This window comes from Silurus aristotelis, assembly GCF_946808225.1.
Source record: "Silurus aristotelis genome assembly, chromosome: 26".
Lineage (NCBI taxonomy): Eukaryota > Metazoa > Chordata > Actinopteri > Siluriformes > Siluridae > Silurus > Silurus aristotelis.
The window spans coordinates 10,044,567-10,063,846 of record NC_139599.1 but is presented as its reverse complement, the minus strand read 5'-3'; the positions used below and the strand labels follow the sequence as shown (position 1 = coordinate 10,063,846).

Sequence of the window (19,280 nt, the reverse complement as noted above, 5' to 3'; positions counted from 1 at the left end):
TATGATTTTTTAACTATTTATTTGTATGATACAGCTGCAAATAAGTATTTGAACACCCACGAAAGTCAATGTTAATATTTGGTACAGTAGCCTTTGTTTGCAATTACAGAGGTCAAACGTTTCCTGTAGTTTTTCACCAGGTTTGCACACACTGCAGGAGGGATTTTGGCCCACTCCTCCACACAGATCTCTAGATCAGTCAGGTTTCTGGCCTGTTGCTGAGAAACACAGAGTTTGAGCTTCCTCCAAAGATTCTCTATTGGGTTTAGGTCTGGAGACTGGCTAGGCCACGCCAGAACCTTGATATGCTTCTCTCCTTGGTTATCCTGGGTGTGTGCTTCAGGTCATTGTCATGTTGGAAGACCCAGCCTCGACCCATCTTCAATGCTCTAACTGAGGGAAGGATGTTGTTCCCCAAAATCTCGCAATACATGGCCCCGGTCATCCTCTCCTTAATACAGTGCATTCGCCCTGTCCCATGTGCAGAAAAACACCCCCAAAGCATGATGCTACCACCCCCATGCTTCACAGTAGGGATGGTGTTCTTGGGATGGTACTCATCATTCTTCTTCCTCCAAACACGTTTAGTGGAATTATGACCCAAAAGTTCTATTTTGGTCTCATCTGACCACATGACTTTCTCCCATGACTCCTCTGGATCATCCAAATGGTCATTGGCAAACTTAAGACGTGCCTGGACATGTGCTGGTTTAAGCAGGGGAACCTTCCGTGCCATGCATGATTTCAAACCATGACGTCTTAGTGTATTATCAACAATAGCCTTGGAAACAGTGGTCTCAGCTCTTTTCAGGTCATTGACCAGCTCCTCCCATGTAGTTCTAGGCTGATTTCTCACCTTCCTTAGGATCATTGAGACTCCACGAGGTGAGATCTTGCATGGAGCCCCAGTCTGAGGGAGATTGACAGTCATGTTTAGCTTCTTCCATTTTCTAATGATTGCTCCAACAGTGGACCTTTTTTCACCAAGCTGCTTGGCAATTTCCCCATAGCCCTTTCCAGCCTTGTGGAGGTGTACAATTCGGTCTCTAGTGTCTTTGGACAGCTCTTTGGTCTTGGCCATGTTAGTAGTTGAATTCTTACTGATTGTATGGGGTGGACAGGTGTCTTTATGCAGCTAACGACCTCAAACAGGTGCATCTAATTTAGGATAATAAATGTAGTGGAGGTGTGTTCAAGGGTGTGTTCAGGGTGTTCAAATACTTATTTTCCTCACTGTATTTGCAGCTGTATCATACAAATAAATAGTTTAAAAATCATATATTGTGATTTCTGGATTTTTTTTTTTTTAGATTATGTCTCTCACAGTGGACATGCACCTACGATGACAATTTCAGACCCCTCCATGATTTCTAAGTAGGAGAACTTGCAAAATAGCAGGGTGTTCAAATACTTATTTTCCTCACTGTATATCCACAGTCCTCCACAGTTTGGTGACTGTAGTGGGTTTCTTGGCCATAACTTTGTCTCCAAGGATTTTCCAAAGGTTCTCTATTGGGTTGAGATCAGGACTCTGGGCAGGCCATGTCATTATTTTAAATGTTTTCAGTTTCAAGGAACTGCTTTACCAGTTTTGCTGTGTGACATGGAGCGTTATCCTGCATGAACACTGCGGGCTGATTGGGTGATAAACACAGGGAAGGAACCATATGTTGTTGAAGAAGGTTCTGATAAACATTTGCATTCACTCTGCCATGTAGCTGTATAAGAGGCCCAAATCCTGCTGCAGAAAACATGCCCCAAACCATGACCCTTCCTCCTCCACTTTTCACTGACTTCTTTACACACTTTGGGTTCAGTCTTTCTCCAGTTTGTCGCCGAACATAATGTTTCCCATTGGACCCAAATACATTTAACTTGCTTTTATCACTGAAGTGAACTTTGGACCAGTTCTTCTGTCCACACAACATGCTCCTCAGCAAAGCTTAGTCTAGCCTTTTGATTCTGTCTGCTAATGAGAGGTTTGGTCACTGCAGAGTGGGCTTTCAGTCCAAATGCTCTTAAACGTCGAAACACTGTATGACGAGACAGATCCTTACCCTGTTCAGCGCTGAACTGGTGAGCAATTCCAGCTGCAGTGTGGAAACGATTGCCAATTGAGATCCTCCGCAGTATCCTGTCCTCTCTTGTATTTGTCTTCCGTGGACGACCAGCCTTCTTGGCGGACTTGAATGAGTTTGTGATGTTGTAAAGATTCAATATTCTTCAAATCACAGATTTGGAACAACCAACTTGTCTTGCTATGGCTGATAGGGTCATCCCTTTGGCCTTCATCTGGACAACCTGCTGCCAGAGGCTTTCAGTCACTTTAGAACGGCCCACCATCTTGCAGAGTCAGTGAAACTGGAAGTTAGGCTGCCAGTTAAATAGGGGTTGACAGATAATCAAGGAAATTAGCACCAGGTACCAGATTAACACCAATAACTGTGAGGTATCTGAAAGTGTTCTCTAATTTTGATCAGTGTGATTTCTGTAAAATAATGTTTTTTTTGGAAATGCCTTAGTTATTTTGTGGAAAAGGTGTTCTGGTAGCATGGTAACAAAAACTCCCCCAACTGTTAAGCAGTGAAGATGACATTATTTCAGAATTGTTCAATTGTTTATAAATTGTTCTCTAATTTTGATCGCCAGTGTGTGTGTGTGTGTGTGTGTGTGTGTGTGTGGTATATATATATATATATATTTTTTTTTTAGTGAGGTTCTTGTCATGACTACAGTAAGCCAGGCAATGTTTGTGCTGGAACTGGATTATTCACATTTTATTTGCAGAATTGGCTTTTTATTAGTTCACATGCAAATCATGTACATATAAATTATAAATGACCTACTTTTTATTTTTACTTCAGTAGATTTTAAGACTGGTAATTTTATTTAGTAATACAAACCCGATTCCAAAAAAGGTTGGGACACTGTACAAATTGTGAATAAAAAGGGATGCAATAATATTTATTCACAATAGAATATAGATAAAATATCAAATGTTGAAAGTGAGACATTTTGAAATGCCATGCCAAATATTGGCTCATTTTTTATTTCATGAGAGCTACACATTCCAAAAAAGTTGGGCCAGGAAGCAATAAGAGGAAGGAAAAGTTAAATGTACATATAAGGAACAGCTGTAGGACCAATTTACAACTTATTAGCACAAATTGCATCATGATTGAGCATAAAAAGAGCCTCTCCGAGTGGCAGTGTCTCTCAGAAGTCAAGATGGGCAGAGGATCACCAATTCCCCCAATGGGAATAGCAATATCAGAACAGAGTTTCTCAGAGAAAAATTGCAAAGAGTTTGAAGTTATCATCATCATCATCTACAGTGCATATCATCCTCCAAAGATTCAGAAAATCTGGAACAATCTGCGTAAGGGTCATGGCCGGGAAACCATACTGGATGCCCGTGATCTTCGGGCCCTTAGACGTTTTTTTCTCTAAGCGGTTAGACGGCATTTTCTATGGGCCAAGACTCATTTAAAATGGACTGTGGCAAAGTGGGAAACTGTTCTGTGGTCAGACGAATCAAAATGTAAAGTTCTTTTTGGAAAACTGGGATGCCATGTCATCCGGACTAAAGAGGATAAGGACAACCTAAGTTGTTATTAGCGCTCAGTTCAGAAGCCTGCATCTCTTAAGGTATGGGGTTGCATGAGTGCGTGTGGCATGGGCAGCTTACACATCTGGAAAGGCACCATCAATGCTGAAAGGTATATCCTTTCAGTTCTAGAACAACATATGCTCCCATCCAGATGTCGTCTCTTTCAGGGAAGACCTTGCATTTTCCAACATGACAATGTCAGACCACATACTGCATCAATTACAACATCATGGTTGCGTAGAAGAATGATCCGGGTACTGAAATGGCCATCCTGCAGTCCAAATCTTACCCATAGAAAACATTTGCTGCATCATAAAGTGGAAGATGCAACAAAGAATACCTAAGACAGTTGAGCAAATAGAAGCCTGTATTAGACAGGAATGGGACAACATTCCTATTCCTAAACTTGAGCAACTTGTCTCCTCAGTCCCCAGACATTTGCAGACTGTTATAAAAAGAAGAGGGGATGCCACACAGTGTTAAATATGGCCTTGTCCCAACTTTTTTGAGATGTGTTGATGCCATGAAATTTAAAATCAAATTATTTTTCCCTTAAAATGATACATTTTCTTAGTTTAAACATTTGTTATGTCATCTATGTTGTATTCTGAATAAAATATTGAAATTTGAAACTTCCACATCATTGCATCCGTTGACCATTGCATCCGTTGACCAGTTTTTATTCACAATTAGTAGTGTCCCAACTTTTTTGGAATCGGGTTTGTAGTAGTTTTACAGGAGTAGAATATTTTAGTAATCTTTAAAGCTCTGATCATAACACATATGTGGGCCTACAGATTTTACAAATTAACAAAGAAATTAAGAGGATTCTCTTATTTTAATTATTTATAATGTTCTCTTACTTTAGAAGCAAGTGTTACACCAAGATGCAACGATAATTATGGCCTGTCTGACATCTGTAGTTTCCCTCTGGGTGAGAGCACAGTGTGGCCTGGCTCAAGAGGTCAAGAGAACTGCTTTTCCAAAGGAAGAAGCAAATCACAGATGTTCCAAAAACAGTGTTTTAAAAGTTTTACGAGAAATCAAATCTGGTTTACCATCATATCACTCCTGGCAAACAGATCAATTCAAGCAAGACTGGGAGAACAAGGCCTGAATGTTGTTCAGATATACATTTACTTGTGTTGTTTATGTACATTTTCGTGCTCTAGTATCAAACAACTACAGTACAGCTGCTAACTAAGCAATTGCATCATTTAGGAATCAGTGAGCACTGTGTCACAATTTATACTGTGTACTGCTACAATCTGTATAAGAATGTTGTAAAAGAGTCTTGGTATGGAGTTTTTCAATGTTTTTCCCAAAAAGGCATTTCCTCCGAATATAAACAGAGACTTCTAAAGAGGAACTTGACATGGCTACTTATATTACATGCAAAACCTTTGTGTTGATTAAAATGAATACCAATTACTTTACCTACTTTGTTGCATATAAACAATAGAAGCATGTACGTGTCTCTCAAAAACAATAAAAGGCAAGGCGTTTCCAAACTTTTGACAGGCACTGCATACAACAAAGCTTAGTGTAAAGAAGAGCAAATTTATTACTGTATGTGGTTTTTCTAAAGTGTAAGTATGACAATTATTTTTCCTTCAGGTTTCCACTCTGATCCCAAATAATTAAATTACATTTTATTTGTATAGCACTTTTAACAATGAACATTGTCTCAAAGCAGCTTTACACAGATAATGTGGTGATTAAAAGTGAATATGTTGTTTATAAATAAGTTTGTCCCCGATGAGCGAGCCGGTGGCGACTGTGGCAAGGAAAAACTCCCTGAGATATAAGGCATAAGGAAGAAACCTTGAGAGGAACCAGACTCAAGAGGGAACCCATCCTCATCTGGGTTGCACCGAATGTCCATATATATAGCAGATACAAGATGTTGCGGGGTACAGTGCTGATGATCATAAACGAAAAGTAGTCCTGAGTCAATGTAGCAGACTGTTGACATTAACTACAGTCCAATCCATCCTCAAATAAATAACACTGGGTATACTAAACTACTCCTGTGTATTGTGGCAACGGCCCAACACCCAGCATGCAGCAAAAGGCAAGCGCTCCGAACACAACTGGCAGATGGGTGCTAAACGGACAGCACCACTGAACGGACAGCTGTGCTGTGTGTTGTGAAGAGTCGCAGCATACATGGCAAGAAGGCTGAACAACCTAACAAGGCATGGCTGGAGACGAATGAGGAGAGCAACAACTCTTCACCCTCCCTAAGCCGAGTGGAGTGTATAAAAGGAGCCACGGAAGACAGCAAGTTGGAGAATATCTGGCTTCCAAGTAATGGAGGTTTTCTCTCTCCCTTTCTTTATAGGAAGCAGCAATGGCAGTTACAGTGAAGAGACCTACAGCAGGGACAACGCTGGCTTGTACCCCACTCCCACAGCCAGCTAGAGCTCCCTACATACCCACCTGTACGTATAGGAATGTGCTCTCACTTACCCTCGGCACAGTGGCAGCACTGATAACCCTAACCCACCTCCGAGCTCAAACCAGCAGACTGTAAATCACACTATTCCCATTTTCACTTCTTCCACTCCCCAATCACTACTGTTGCTCCTGTTGAGTGGATGATGTCAATCACATCCTCAGCCCGGCACAGGAAGCGTAACACCTGCTGACTAAAATAATGGCAAGGGACAACCCACAAATGTTTTTACACACGTTTGAGTGCATCGCAACACACGGGGGCTGGCCAAAACATGGATGGGCACAGCTCATAGCTTTCTACCTCACAAAGGATGCCCAGCTCATGTACTACAGCCTCTCCATAGAGTCAGTTGCAAACTATGATATACTAAAAGAAAAAATCCTGGATCACTACGGGTTATCACCAAAAAAATGCGGCAGCTGACATCCACAAATGGGGATATAAGGCCAATAATAAGCCAAGGGCCCAGATGAAGGACTTGCTACATACCAAAAAGAGATGGCTCCAATCGAAGATAAAAACAGCTGGGGAAATCACTAAGAGAGTGGCCATATATACATTTATAAGGGGACTACCCCCCGAAGAACAAAAGGCGAGACCCAAAAAAATCCCAAACCCAAAAAAATCCTAAAGAGGTAGTCGAAGCACTGGAGTGTGCACTCTCAGAAGACAGGCTCGGTGATGCACCTGACACACACGCACCCCATGGGCAGCCACTTATAATCAAGAAACACACTGGAGAAGATAAGGGACAGGTTCCATTGGTTGGCATGGAAGCAAAAGTGCAGCGCTCCTCCCAGAGTTGCCCCCAGTGCCAACACTCCACGGGCTTTGACAGGATTCACACCCTTCAAGCTCCTTTTTGGTAAGAGACCTCAGGGACTGTTGGATGTGGACAAGGAAGCGTGGGGGGGAGGGGGGGTGGGGTCACCCCTTACCATACTAATCATTGATAGAGTAGGTCCAGGGGATGCAGGGGCACATAGAGAAAATAGCACTGATTGTAAAGAAACATATGGAAGAGGTGCAGGCCGAGCAACGGAGAACCTATAACCAGCCAGCTCAACCAAGGGAATCTAACCAGGAAGCTCGGATGCTGCTGCTGCTCCCTAGCACGACCTACAAGTTCCTAGCCCTCTGGCAAAGCCCGTACACAGTTTTCGAGAAAGTCAGCCCAGTGAACTACCTCCTACAACAGCTGAGTAAGAGAAAACACACACAACTGTATCACGTCAACCTGTTGAAAAAGTGTATTGAGACAAACCCGGGTGTGTCAGCTTTCTGCACATCCCCACAGGGTGTACCTTAGTCCAAAAGGGAGAGGAATTAACCCACACATTGGCAGGACGTGAGTGAGTTGGTGGACCATTTCGCATAAGTTTTCTCTGCGACACCAGGCATGACCCACCTTGTACAGCATGAGATAAAGACGTGATAAAGGCCCGTCGCCGTGCCATCGAGGAGGAGGTGGACACAATGCAGCACGACAGGATAATTAAGCAGTCAGCCAGCCCATGGTCCAGCCCCATAGAAGTGGTGCCAAAGTCGGACAGGAGTTTCAGGTTGTGCAACGACTTCCACAAGCTCAACCAGATTGAAGAGTTCGACAGCTATCCACTATCCAGAGTGGACGATCTGGTGGAGCACCTGGGAAGGGCCAGATTCATTTCCACTTTAGACCTGACAAAATGGCAAGTAGCACTGTCCCCAGAATCGAAGGCTAAGACTGCGTTCAGCACCACTAGCAGACACTTGTGGACTCATGGACATCCTGCGTCCACACCAGCACTTTGCGGCTGCCTACCTTGATGACGTGGTAATCCACTCCAGAACGTGAATGGACCATCTCCATCATCTACACGGGGTGCTGAGAGAGCTCAGGAAGGCCGGATTGACAGCAAACACACAAACATTCCACTTGGGGCTGACTGAAGCACATTACCTGGGGTACCGCATCGGCAGGAGCCTGTACAAACTTAATGACAAGAAAATAGAGGCGGTGAAGGAATACCCCTGCTCCACATCCAAAAGACAGGTAAGTCCTTTCTTAAGGTTCGCTGGCTACTACCAAAAGGTTTTTGGCCTAACTTCTCTATAGCATCTCCCCTCTCAGATCTCATGAAAAACTGTGGTGACGACCTATTGTCCCGCACACAGCAAAAGACAAGCGCTCCGAACACAAGTGCCAGACAGGTGCTGAACGGACAGCGCTACAGAAGACAGCAAGTTGGAAAATGTCTGGCTCTAAAGAAATGGAGCCAGAAATGGAGCCAGTTTTCTTCTTTGCCTTTCTTTATAGGAAGCAGCGATGGCAGTTACAGCGAAGAGACCTACAGCAGCGACAACCCCGGCTCGTATCCCACTCAGCCAGCTAGAGCTTCCTACATACTGAGTCACTAGAGCAGGGGTGGCCAACCAGTCAGAGACCGAGAGCCACATTTTTTTACTGTGTTACCGCAAAGAGCCACATCATACACATGGGCACACATGAACATCACCCATCCCTTCCTCTTACACACACACACACACACACACACACACACACACACACACACACACACACACACACACACCTCTGCTCAGCCAGATTTATTGTAAATGTCACACACCAACATAATGACAGAAATTGACTCCTACAGTTCTAAGACAACAGGACAGTCATTTTCAACAATGAACACTGCACTGCCTCACAAACACAAACTCTTAGTTTACCCAAGTCTACAAACAAAAATATAATAGTTTACAATAGCGTTTTTCTTTTACTGTGCATGTTACTTAGTGGGACTTTTGGCATTCCTTGCCTTGAACAATCCCCTTCAAATCTGCCTCATGAGAAACCACATGAGAAACCTGAATTGTGTCAGAGGGCTACACCAACGATAATATTTCAGGGATGCACCAAAATGAAAATTCACTTCAAAAGTCAATGAAATCCATAATTTTTTGTTTAATGCCTTTTGCCTTGGCACCATCACTGGAAAACTTTCCTGCCTTTTCAAAAACGTCCTCTACAGACGGAGTGCGCATGCTCGGATTGACTTTACTTTTCTGTCGCGGCAACAATTAGCTTGGATCAGGGACGGCGCCACTCTAACCCGCCTCCAAGCTTAAACCGGCGACAACCAGCAGACTGTAAAGCACACTTTTCCACATCTTCACTTCCCCCTTTCCTCAATCACTCATGTTTGCTGTGAATAAAACACCACAAAACCACTGAAACCGCTCTCCTGGTGCATGTGTTCCACCCGTTGCGCGAGCGAGTTGCTACAGTATGACATCTGTGTATGAAAATGTACAGAGAATCTTGTGATACTTCATCCAGGGTAAAGAACTGGAAATGAAGAATAAACAATTGCAATAGATCTAAAAACAACCATTACACAATCCACCTCCAAATTAAAGTCATTTTTGTCAAACCTTAAGCTTATGTGTTTTCTGAACAAATGGATGTTTGGTACCCACAGGCGAATCACAAAACTAATTAATGAAACAAAAAGCATGAACATTTTGCACAACATCACTTTATGAAGCATTATTTCAACAAAAATATTATTCCTGGCTTACCTTTCCCATCAGTCGCTGATGCTTCTTGTAAGTGCCTGATAGACCTGCAAAACACACCTACAGCAGTCAAACCGAGAACATTCAGCTTTACAGAATCATGAATATTTAGCTTTCATTCAAGCAAACTATAATCATTCATACTTCATCAGTCTTTGCATCAATATTCTAATAAAAACAGCAGGCCCTAACCAAATCCATGATAGATCTAGGTGAGAGAACAAAGCTCTCTGAAACATGTGGCAGCTTGTAAGCATTTGCATTGCATTTGCGGCATTTAGCAGACGTTCTTATCCAGAGCGACGTACAAAAGTGAGCATGCTAAAGTAGAACAGGAGCTCATACCAGACAACAGGGAAGAGTATAGCGCCACAGCACAGCAGGTCCACAAGGAACAGGATCTCCATCCATAATCCATACTCACTGGAGCCTTCCTCTGTTGACTCAATGATGATGTACGCAACATTTGCCAGGACCTTGAAACAAATCTCTCCTCAGATCACTGCAGCTTTGAGCATACGTTACACTACTTTATCTTGTATCTGAACATCACATTCTGCTCTATATATCATTTCATTGAACAATACAAATTTAAATCATTTATAAGCAAAATACATGTGGTCTGTACATGCCTTTTAATACAGCACCATTTAACAAATATAACAATGGTACTAATTCGCACAGAAAACAAGAATTATATACAGGCTACAGTGCATAAAAATGAATGCATTTCTTTTAGTTAGAACAGAGTGAAATAACAACCACCAACATGTAGCCATAACAACAATAGTCTAACTATAGCTTCTGTATGTAATACAGATATGACTAATCTAAAAGTATACAAAACCTGCTTTTGTGGCTAATAAGCTTCCAGAAAGAGTGAAACATGACAGGGTGTGCTGTTATACAAACAATCAATGATTGGGATGAGAATTTTATTTTTTACAGCAGGATGTCCCAAAATGTTTTATTCCTTATGTAGCAGAGCAATTTGTCTACATTTTTAATTAATTGGACATATACATCAATATTTAGTTAAATTAAATGATGTCAAACTTACATTACCTCCATACAAGTGAATACTTGCATTTTAGCTACATACAGTAAAGATAATAAAACACAACTTGTCAGTGAAACTGTAAAAACCTTCAACCTGACACGTTACTCCAAAAAAGCATAAAGAAAAAAGCTTTATTTCTGGCTGCTACTGACGACACTGCTGAAGTGCTGATACAGCGGCCTCATTGAAAAATGTGACTTTACACTCTTAAAAATTTGCTTTATGTGGAATGAGCACATGCAAAATCCCTGTGCATGCTTTACATATATACCGTACTTTCCGGACTATAAGCTGCTACTTTTTTCCCACGCTTTGAACCCCGCGGCTTAAACAATGAAGCGGCTAATTTATGGATTTTTCGGGGGGTTTCCCGGTTGCACAAGCTTCATGCCAAAAAACTGAGCCCCATAACATTAGACCAATGAAATTGCCGAACGGGTTCAGGTGAACCAATGAAACTCTTTATATTAAATCAGACGTGCTCCCACTGAATCAGGCCGCACCACATCATAAATATGGATTATGTTCCTCTGACGTTTGACCTGCCACTCACTCGGACTGTCTACAGGAAATGCGAATCATTCGTCACGCTGAAAACAACCGGGCATTAAAAAAAAAAAAAAAAAAAAAAAAAAAAAAAAAAAAAAAAAAAAAAAAAAAAAAAAAAAACGCACTTCACCTGTGTTCTGAGCTGCACGGCATCGGAAGAAAAGCTTCACCGATGGTAATTTTTTAAACGCACGACGATGCCAAAAGAAAACTCTCGAGATAAATTGTTGTGAAAGGAAAGAAGACAGTGAACACTGACTTTCTTGGTAGGCTACTGTTTAGATACAAGCCGTGTAATAGACACTGTCTTTCATTGAAGCCTTTGTAAAGTTAATTAGTTTCAGGCTTATAGACAGATTTGGGCTACTGTTGGCCAAAGGAGGGGAAGGAGAGGAGGAAGACGTCTACAGAGCCAGCAGAGAAAGGAGAAGTGTAGGAGAGTGGAGGTTTGGCTTATGCATGACAAGGGGCTGTGAGATGGAGAAGAAGGAAAAATTCTGGAATGAGTTAGATGAAGTGGTGGAAGGTGTACCTAGGAATGAAAGATTGGTGATTTGGGCAGACTTCAATGGGCATGATGGTGAAGGGAACAGAGGTAATAAGGCCATACCTACCCATAACCTTCTTAAGGAGAAGAATGTGGAAGTGCCGATGGTGGTAAATTTTGTGAAAAGGAAATGGCAATGGTGAATATGTATTTTAAGAAGAAGGAGGATCATAGGGTGACGTATAAGAGTGGAGGAAGGTGCATACAGGTGGACTACGTTCTATGTAGAAGATGCAAATTGAAGGAGATTGGGAACTGTAAGGTGTTGGCAGGGGACAGTGTAGCTAGACAGCATCGGATGGTGGTCTGTAGGAGTGCACTGGAGGTGAAGAAGGTAAGGAGGAGAGTGAGGACTAAAAGAAAGAACAAGATGGTGGAAATTAATGAAGGAAGACTGAAGTGTGAGATTGATGATTGGGCAACTACTGCAGAAGTGATTAGGAAGACATTTAGGAAGGTACTTGGTGTGACATCTGGAAATAAAAATTAATACAAAGAGATGTGGTGGACAAATGAAGTGCAGGAGAGCATAAGGAGAAAGAGGTTGGTGAAACAGAATTGGGGTGGACAGAGTGATAAAAAAAAGCAGGCAGGAGTACAAGGAGATGCGGCAACAGGTGAAGAAGGATGTGGCTAAAGCTGAGGAAAAAGCATATGAAGAATTGTATGAAAAGTTGGACACAAAGGAAGGAGAAAAGGATTTGTATGTCAATGTCTTGACTAGTGAGGAGAGTGTGTTGAGAAAATGAAGGGAGTATTTTGAGCAGCTGATGAACAAGGAAAATGAGAGAGAGAGAGAGAGAGAGAGAGAGAGAGAGAGAGAGAGAGAGAGAGAGAGTTGGATGATGTGAAAATGGTGAAGCAGGAAGTGCAAAGGATTAGCAAGGATGCAGTGAGAGCAGCTATTAAGAGGATGAAACGTGGAAAAGGTTGGCCCAGATGACATACTAGTTGAATCATGGAGATGTTAAGGAGAGATGGCAGTGGAGTTTTTAACAAGATTGGAAGATTTTGGAAGGTAGGTGATGCCTGAGAAATGGAGTGGAGTGTTCTGGAACCAATTTTTTAAGAATAGGCAGGACATGTATGAGGACAGTGTGACAGCAGTGAAGTGTGCAGTGGGAATGACAGACAGCTTCAAGGTAGAGGTGGGATGATATCAAGAATCAACTCTGAGACCTTTCCTGTTTGAAATGTGGTGATAGTGTGTTTGGAAAGTATTATTTTTATGGTGTTATAGATCAACCTGTCTATGTCAAACAAAAATGTAAAGGGCTTTAAGATAGTTAAAGGCCTTAATTGGATCGTGAGTAAATGGATCATTTGAGTTTGTCTGTGTCTTACTTTTAATAATGCAATAAAAAAAAATCCGTACAAAATTGTATTTGTACCTGTAGGGGGATGACAATCATGAAGATCTTTTTGTCCTTGTCAGAGAGGATGTGTTTGACGAAGGCCCAGCCAGTCCCTATCAAAGCTATTGTGATGAACAGCAGTGCCCCCTTCAGCCTGCAGAGAAAACAGTTTAAAACCACAATCTATGTTTACACAGTTATTTTTTTTAACATGGAAAAACACATTGCTTCAGTTATAGACTTCAAAATCACTCACAGGTGTGTGATGTAGTACACCACAGCCCAGCCTTCAATAGGAAAGCCTTGGTTGGAGATGTAGTAGTAATCAATCTGCAAAGCAGAGCATGTTCCATTAACAATATAAACGCTGTTAGATATGCAACGATAAAGTTCTAGTTCACTGCTGCTCCTTTTCCACACAGGTTGAACTCGGCTAACAATGATTAATTAGGTTTGCAAATCATTGCATTCTTTCTCTCTCTTTCTTTTTTTTTTCTTCCCCATATATTTTACACAGCATCTGAGCTTTTTTTTTTCATTTATAAAATTGGGGTTGTAAAAAACTAGATTAATGACAGAACATGGTAATTAAATCAAAATAGTGATAAAAAAAAATACTCAATTTTATGCTCACAGCATGGAAAATAAGCGAGAGAGACTTGGTAAATGGAAGAGCTGCCATGAGCCAGTGGATTTTGTATACATCGGCTCTGTAAATAAAAAGAAAAGAAGACAAAAACACAATGCAAGACAGGGCATTACCTTATGTCAAGGTTAAAACAGGTTTTAAATAATCTGTGGTACTCTTTTTTTTTTTTTTTTTTATGCAACAGTAACTGCATGTACCTGCGTGTGCGAAGAACGTGGACCCACAGTGTCCCAAAAAAAAGGAAGAACACAGACATGCAAATGTAGAGTTTGGGAAGAGGGATCTCTCCAGCAGACAGGAAGCTGTCTGGATTCTTCTCCTTTATGTTAATCTGAAATCATTGCAATTACACAGTTTGCCATCAAAAGCACTTGAGTGTTAAAAGAGGATTCACTTATATTAACTCATTTTATTTTTAGAAGCAAACAATGTTAAGTACATTTTCCCAGTTAAGTTGAGTGTGAAAGCTGCATTCAAACTTTAATATGGTTCAGGGGGAAGTGGTAGCTCACTGGTTAGTATTTTGGACTCCTGATCAACAGTTCATTGGTTCAAATCCAAATCAAATCAAAAAGTTAGACTCAGATAAAAATAAAGAAATATTAATTAAGAATGCTTTAAAATGTATAATAAATAGATTATAAAGCCTTTATAAATACTTTGTCCAAACAGAATATATGTTATATATTGTATTAATTTTGGTTTAATTAAGGTCTGGGAAATTAAGAGTGTGGAGTGTTTTTCCTCTAAACTTATTTACTGGTAGATCAGAAACTTTATTGGGTCATTTAAAGAACACTGGCCATATACTTGCATTCCTACTATCAACAAGCCTGCAATTATTATTTTCAAACCCAAAGATTGGCCAAATGTGAAAACATCCTTAAACTACAGTTTATTTCTTTGGCATTCGAGATAAAGGTTTTCACATTATTCGGTTAGGGAAACATTTAAATGTCCTTCAACCTTTTACATATTTTAAAGAAAGCTTTTAGCAGTGGACATTTGCGATACTGAATGCCAGCAGGTAAATAAGTTGCTTGTTGAGGTATTCTGTAAATACTAGTATCCATCCATCCATCCATCCATCCACCCATCCACCCATCCTTCAGGAAACAGACATGCCTGGTTTAGAATTGAGATCATTATTCTAAGGAACAATATGTTCTGTAAATGTATTACATTCTTTTATTACTAAAGCAGTTCCATTATAATAGCAGCTGTTTATTTATGACATCTGGTCTGCTTTTTGAGTTACTTATTCAATCACACTTAATAATATCAGATATCAAGAGAGAAATGTGTACTCTCAAAGTTAAAAAAAACCCCCAGGGACATTAACGTCTGGTTGAATAAGTACTCATGCCAATGTTTTGGTTCATCTGCTGAGAACAACATATAATAGAATCATAGTGGATTGTACAAGTTGTGGAAAGTGTGCTCTGTGTATAACACATCACTGTGGAGTCAATGTGTGCAGCTATGATTCATTCACTCCAATAATTTGTTCATCCAGGTTTTCTACGTTTCAGGACATATAGTATGTGTATTGATTAGAACATACTGACATTTACTGGTATTACTTTTTTCATTGTTGTGTGAATACTGTATAACATACCTTCATCCTATATACCCTTTGTATAGTCACGGGCATGACCAACATCTGAAGACTGTCTGACATTATACTTACAAAATGAAAATCTAACAAATAACAACAACCCTAAAGAAGTTAAGGACTCAATTGAAATGTTTTGCTCACATCAATGCTGAACGTGAGTGTGTTTGGTAAAGACACATCCTGGTTGGCAGAAGTGGAGGAGAAGCAGTTGTGGAAGTAGAAGTTGTAGAGGCCTTGCTGCTCCTCTGTCGTTACATTGAAGTAAAACTGAAAAGCAGAAGCCAATCAAAAGAGTTCAGGGATTAAAACAAATCAATTATTCCAACGGCCAAAGGTCTAGCTTTCTGCTAAGTTAGATGCTTATTTTGGCAAAACCCTCTTTGTGTGTGTGTGTGTGTGTGTGTGTGTGTGTGTGTGTGTGTGTGTCTGTCTGTGTGTCTGTGTGTCTGTGTGTCTGTGTGTCTGTAGAATTTATTCGAATAAATCCAGAAAGAAGGAACATTTATCAGTCATTTCAAATGTTAGAGAAGACTATAAAGAGATTTCGATACGTTTATTTTAGATTTGTGCTGAACCTACTAGACTAAAATATCACAAAAGCAGAAATGCTCAATTCTTAGGGTTTTCTGAAACTAATGCCCCAATTTAGATGGGAGGGTAGACGTTTTTCTTTTACATCTGAAATTTTACTTAATGCAGCATTACTTTAGAATGATTTAAGGACCCACCTGAAAAGAGTACTTATTGCCTTTGCTTTGCAGGGGATATGAGACATCAGATTTATTCTGTAAGAAACTAAATTTAATCAGTATCCCAGGTCAAAAGCAGCTGAAACACATCACACCCAAATGAATATTCCTACCTCAGTTATGTCCCGCTTGGATTTAGACTCAGCTGGAAATGACACAGACAGCACAAAGCAATTTAAAATAAAGGCAAGGTGATAACTAAACAATGTCACTTTCTTCGATGGACTTTTTTCTCTAGAATACGCCACTAGATTTCAGAGCTAAACTGCATCGTTATCAGCAGGTAAAAGCCTATATGTTGTTCAGACCCCAAGAAACTCAGCATGCTAAAGAAACAGAAGAAAGGGATCTGATTGATCTATTAGCACATGTTGCTGTTCAAGCTACGCAAAACGTGTGCAAAACAAATATAACACAAATGGTAATGTAAATTCAGCTTTGTTGGCCATTAGACTGTAGTGCCAGTGAAGTTTTGCTAGTGTTAGAATAACACTATTTTATGTATGCTGCCTTTGGGTGCTCATAACTTCATTTGTTTTGGATGATGCAAATAATATCATCTCTATAAGAGCAAGCTAAATGTGTGTGTTCAATCTTTAGCAAACTGGTTATTTACAAAGTAGAACTAGAGTTCAAATGAATTATTTTTAGTCTGTTTAAATTAATCAAACTGTTCAGAGAGTCTTCACTTTTAATAATATATTTAGCTTCAGCTAAGAAAATGTTTTGTAGAAATGTTTGTGTAAACTGTAATAAAATGTAATAAATAGAAGAAGTGAACATGGTCAGAAGTTGCAGATGTACCAACAGACTGAGGTTTCTCTTGTGACTTCTGTTTGCCTGCTGCAGTGTCTGGCACCAGAGGAATGATGTGAGGAAACACTCCCTCTTCTGCAGATGTCTTCATCCTCACTCTGATATGCAAAAAAGTATGATCAATAACAATAAACAAAGATATTTACCAAATATTTCTAAAGCTGAAAAGGAGCAAGTTACACACTGCTACTCATATTTCAAACATCAGTAATCTGTTACGGGCGTCAAATGTTTGTTTCTTCAGTTCATGGAGAACTTAAATAATGAAACTTGAATCTTCCTCACAAATATTTATTTTTGCATACATGCAAACACACACACACACACACACACACACACACACACACACACACACACACACACACACACACACACACACACACACACACACACACACACAAAAGTACACCATATTTTATATATTTAAACATCACATTCATGTGCTTGTCCCATCACAGATTTTGTTCTCCTTCATTGTTGTTGTTATAACTTTCATTTAGTGGAAGCTTTTCACTATATTTTGGAGTGTGGATGTGGGGATTTGTGCTCATTCAACCAGTAGAGCATTAGACACCGATGTTGGGTCAGGCAGTTGGAGGTCAGTGTTCCAATTCACCCCAAAGGGGTTCAGTCGGGTTTAGGTCAGGGATGTAAGCAGGTTTTTCTAATCCAACCCTATTATAAAATGGCTTTGCAAACCTTATTTTGTGCACAGGAGAGTTCTTGCTGAAAAATGCTTCTTAGTTTGAGAGGAAGGATATCTTAATGCTATACAGTTCTGTGCTTCCAACTTTGTGGAACAGTTTAGGGAAGAGCTACCTATGGGTGTGATGGTCAGGTTTCTACATAATGTTGGCCACAAAATGCTGATTCAAATAAATTCTTATATACAATTGTTTGCTCACATGACCTGCCTGACTCAGACACCTGCTCACTTGACACTTAGGTCCTAAGGAGTATTTAGAGAAGTTATTGTTTAAGCTGTCCTTCAGTCGATATACCGGTGTGTCAAACGCTATGTACCAGTGTGTCAAAAACTTTATAAGGAAAAAAAACTAAAGGCTAAAGGAGAAAGCATTAGCCATCAAAAATGCTTTGACTAAATGATGTAAAGAGATCATATGTAGCATGAAATCTTACCACACTACTCTATAAAGCTGTTTTTCGAGTTGAACTTACAGGTTGTTTTTGAAGTCCAACAGAAGAAGAACCACCGCAAAATCACTGCTGGGAACCTTTTTTAACACGCAGTAGTCTAAGCTATCATCCTGCACACAACACAACCGAACATCAGTTTCCAGTTCACTGATCACATAGATGAGATGAGAGAAAAGACTCTTCCTTACCAGATAAGTAGAGAAGCCATTACTGCTTGTGCGGTCCAAACTAAAGCCAATCTGTGACAAAGGTGCAAGAACAAACAGACTATATAAATGCCTCTGATAACATTTAACACAGCAACAATTAGTTGCTGTAAGCTATGGTCTGGTAAAGCTCCTCCACTGATGACTATTTGTGATATTAGATTGGAGCTAATAGAACTAATATTTAATATCCATCATTAGCTCAACCACAAGACTATTAGCAAACATTATTTCATCAGTATCAGTGATGGCATGCTATAAATTATGTCCAAAAAACACTTCTGCATTGCTGCCGTCTTTCACCCGAACACTTACAGTTCTGTAATTTCTTTTGCAATTTTTAATGCTTTAATTGGTCAGTGTGTGCTCACAATGAAGTTTAATCTCTGAAGGCATTTTTGTGGAAAAACAGACATTTATGGGGGACAAATATCGGCTCAAAGAGAGGGTGTCTCCTGTTTGAATGAATTGACTGTCACTACATGACTCCACACTGTGGGCTAGAGGGAAATCAGCCTTGCTTTTTTTTATACCATTCTGTTTGGTTTTTCTACAATGATTTAGAATGATGTTCATTTAAGTTTAATCAAACTCAGAAATCAATTATTAAAAAAATAAATAAATAAAATTAAGGCGTGAACCTTTTCATTTCCATTCAGGTTTTACGTAGGCTAAATGTTTTCTTATGAAAATTGCAAACAGAGCTGGTTTTTAGCATAACGTTACAGAGCACAAGTGAGTACGGCATAAATGTGACTTATGCAGGACTTGATGTAAATAATATAATAATCGATCGATAGCCTTGAGTCTGCAGGTTGTTTTGCACAAAATGAAGTATGCAACCTGAACAGCAAGCCTTTCTGATGTTTGGGTTGTGTACTAGCTTAGCTTATAATCAACTTTTAAATGTGATATGTAATTAACTCTTTGAGAGCCAGGAT

The 19,280-nt window shown here is 40.1% G+C and overlaps 2 protein-coding genes across 3 annotated transcripts in view; both read right to left on the bottom strand.

Annotated features, from left to right (window-relative positions):
- Positions 1 to 19,280, bottom strand: part of LOC310720668 (uncharacterized protein) — a gene marked incomplete at its 5' end in the record, with an annotated part of 579,035 nt that overhangs the window by 71,024 nt on the left and 488,731 nt on the right. The gene's annotated exons all lie outside the window — the stretch shown is intronic.
- gpr107 (G protein-coupled receptor 107) overlaps positions 1 to 19,280 on the bottom strand; it is a gene marked incomplete at its 3' end in the record, with an annotated part of 35,153 nt that overhangs the window by 14,448 nt on the left and 1,425 nt on the right. For both annotated transcript variants that reach the window (XM_083531911.1, XM_083531910.1), the window contains exons 3-14: positions 18,322 to 18,372; positions 18,155 to 18,243; positions 16,964 to 17,073; positions 16,273 to 16,304; positions 16,139 to 16,195; positions 15,552 to 15,677; positions 13,990 to 14,123; positions 13,778 to 13,853; positions 13,400 to 13,473; positions 13,180 to 13,297; positions 9,978 to 10,108; positions 9,636 to 9,679 (exon numbers count right to left, since the gene is read on the bottom strand). In XM_083531911.1, coding sequence (XP_083388037.1) covers positions 9,636 to 9,679; positions 9,978 to 10,108; positions 13,180 to 13,297; positions 13,400 to 13,473; positions 13,778 to 13,853; positions 13,990 to 14,123; positions 15,552 to 15,677; positions 16,139 to 16,195; positions 16,273 to 16,304; positions 16,964 to 17,073; positions 18,155 to 18,243; positions 18,322 to 18,372 — 1,042 coding nt within the window. The remainder of the gene's footprint in view (positions 1 to 9,635; positions 9,680 to 9,977; positions 10,109 to 13,179; positions 13,298 to 13,399; positions 13,474 to 13,777; positions 13,854 to 13,989; positions 14,124 to 15,551; positions 15,678 to 16,138; positions 16,196 to 16,272; positions 16,305 to 16,963; positions 17,074 to 18,154; positions 18,244 to 18,321; positions 18,373 to 19,280) is intronic.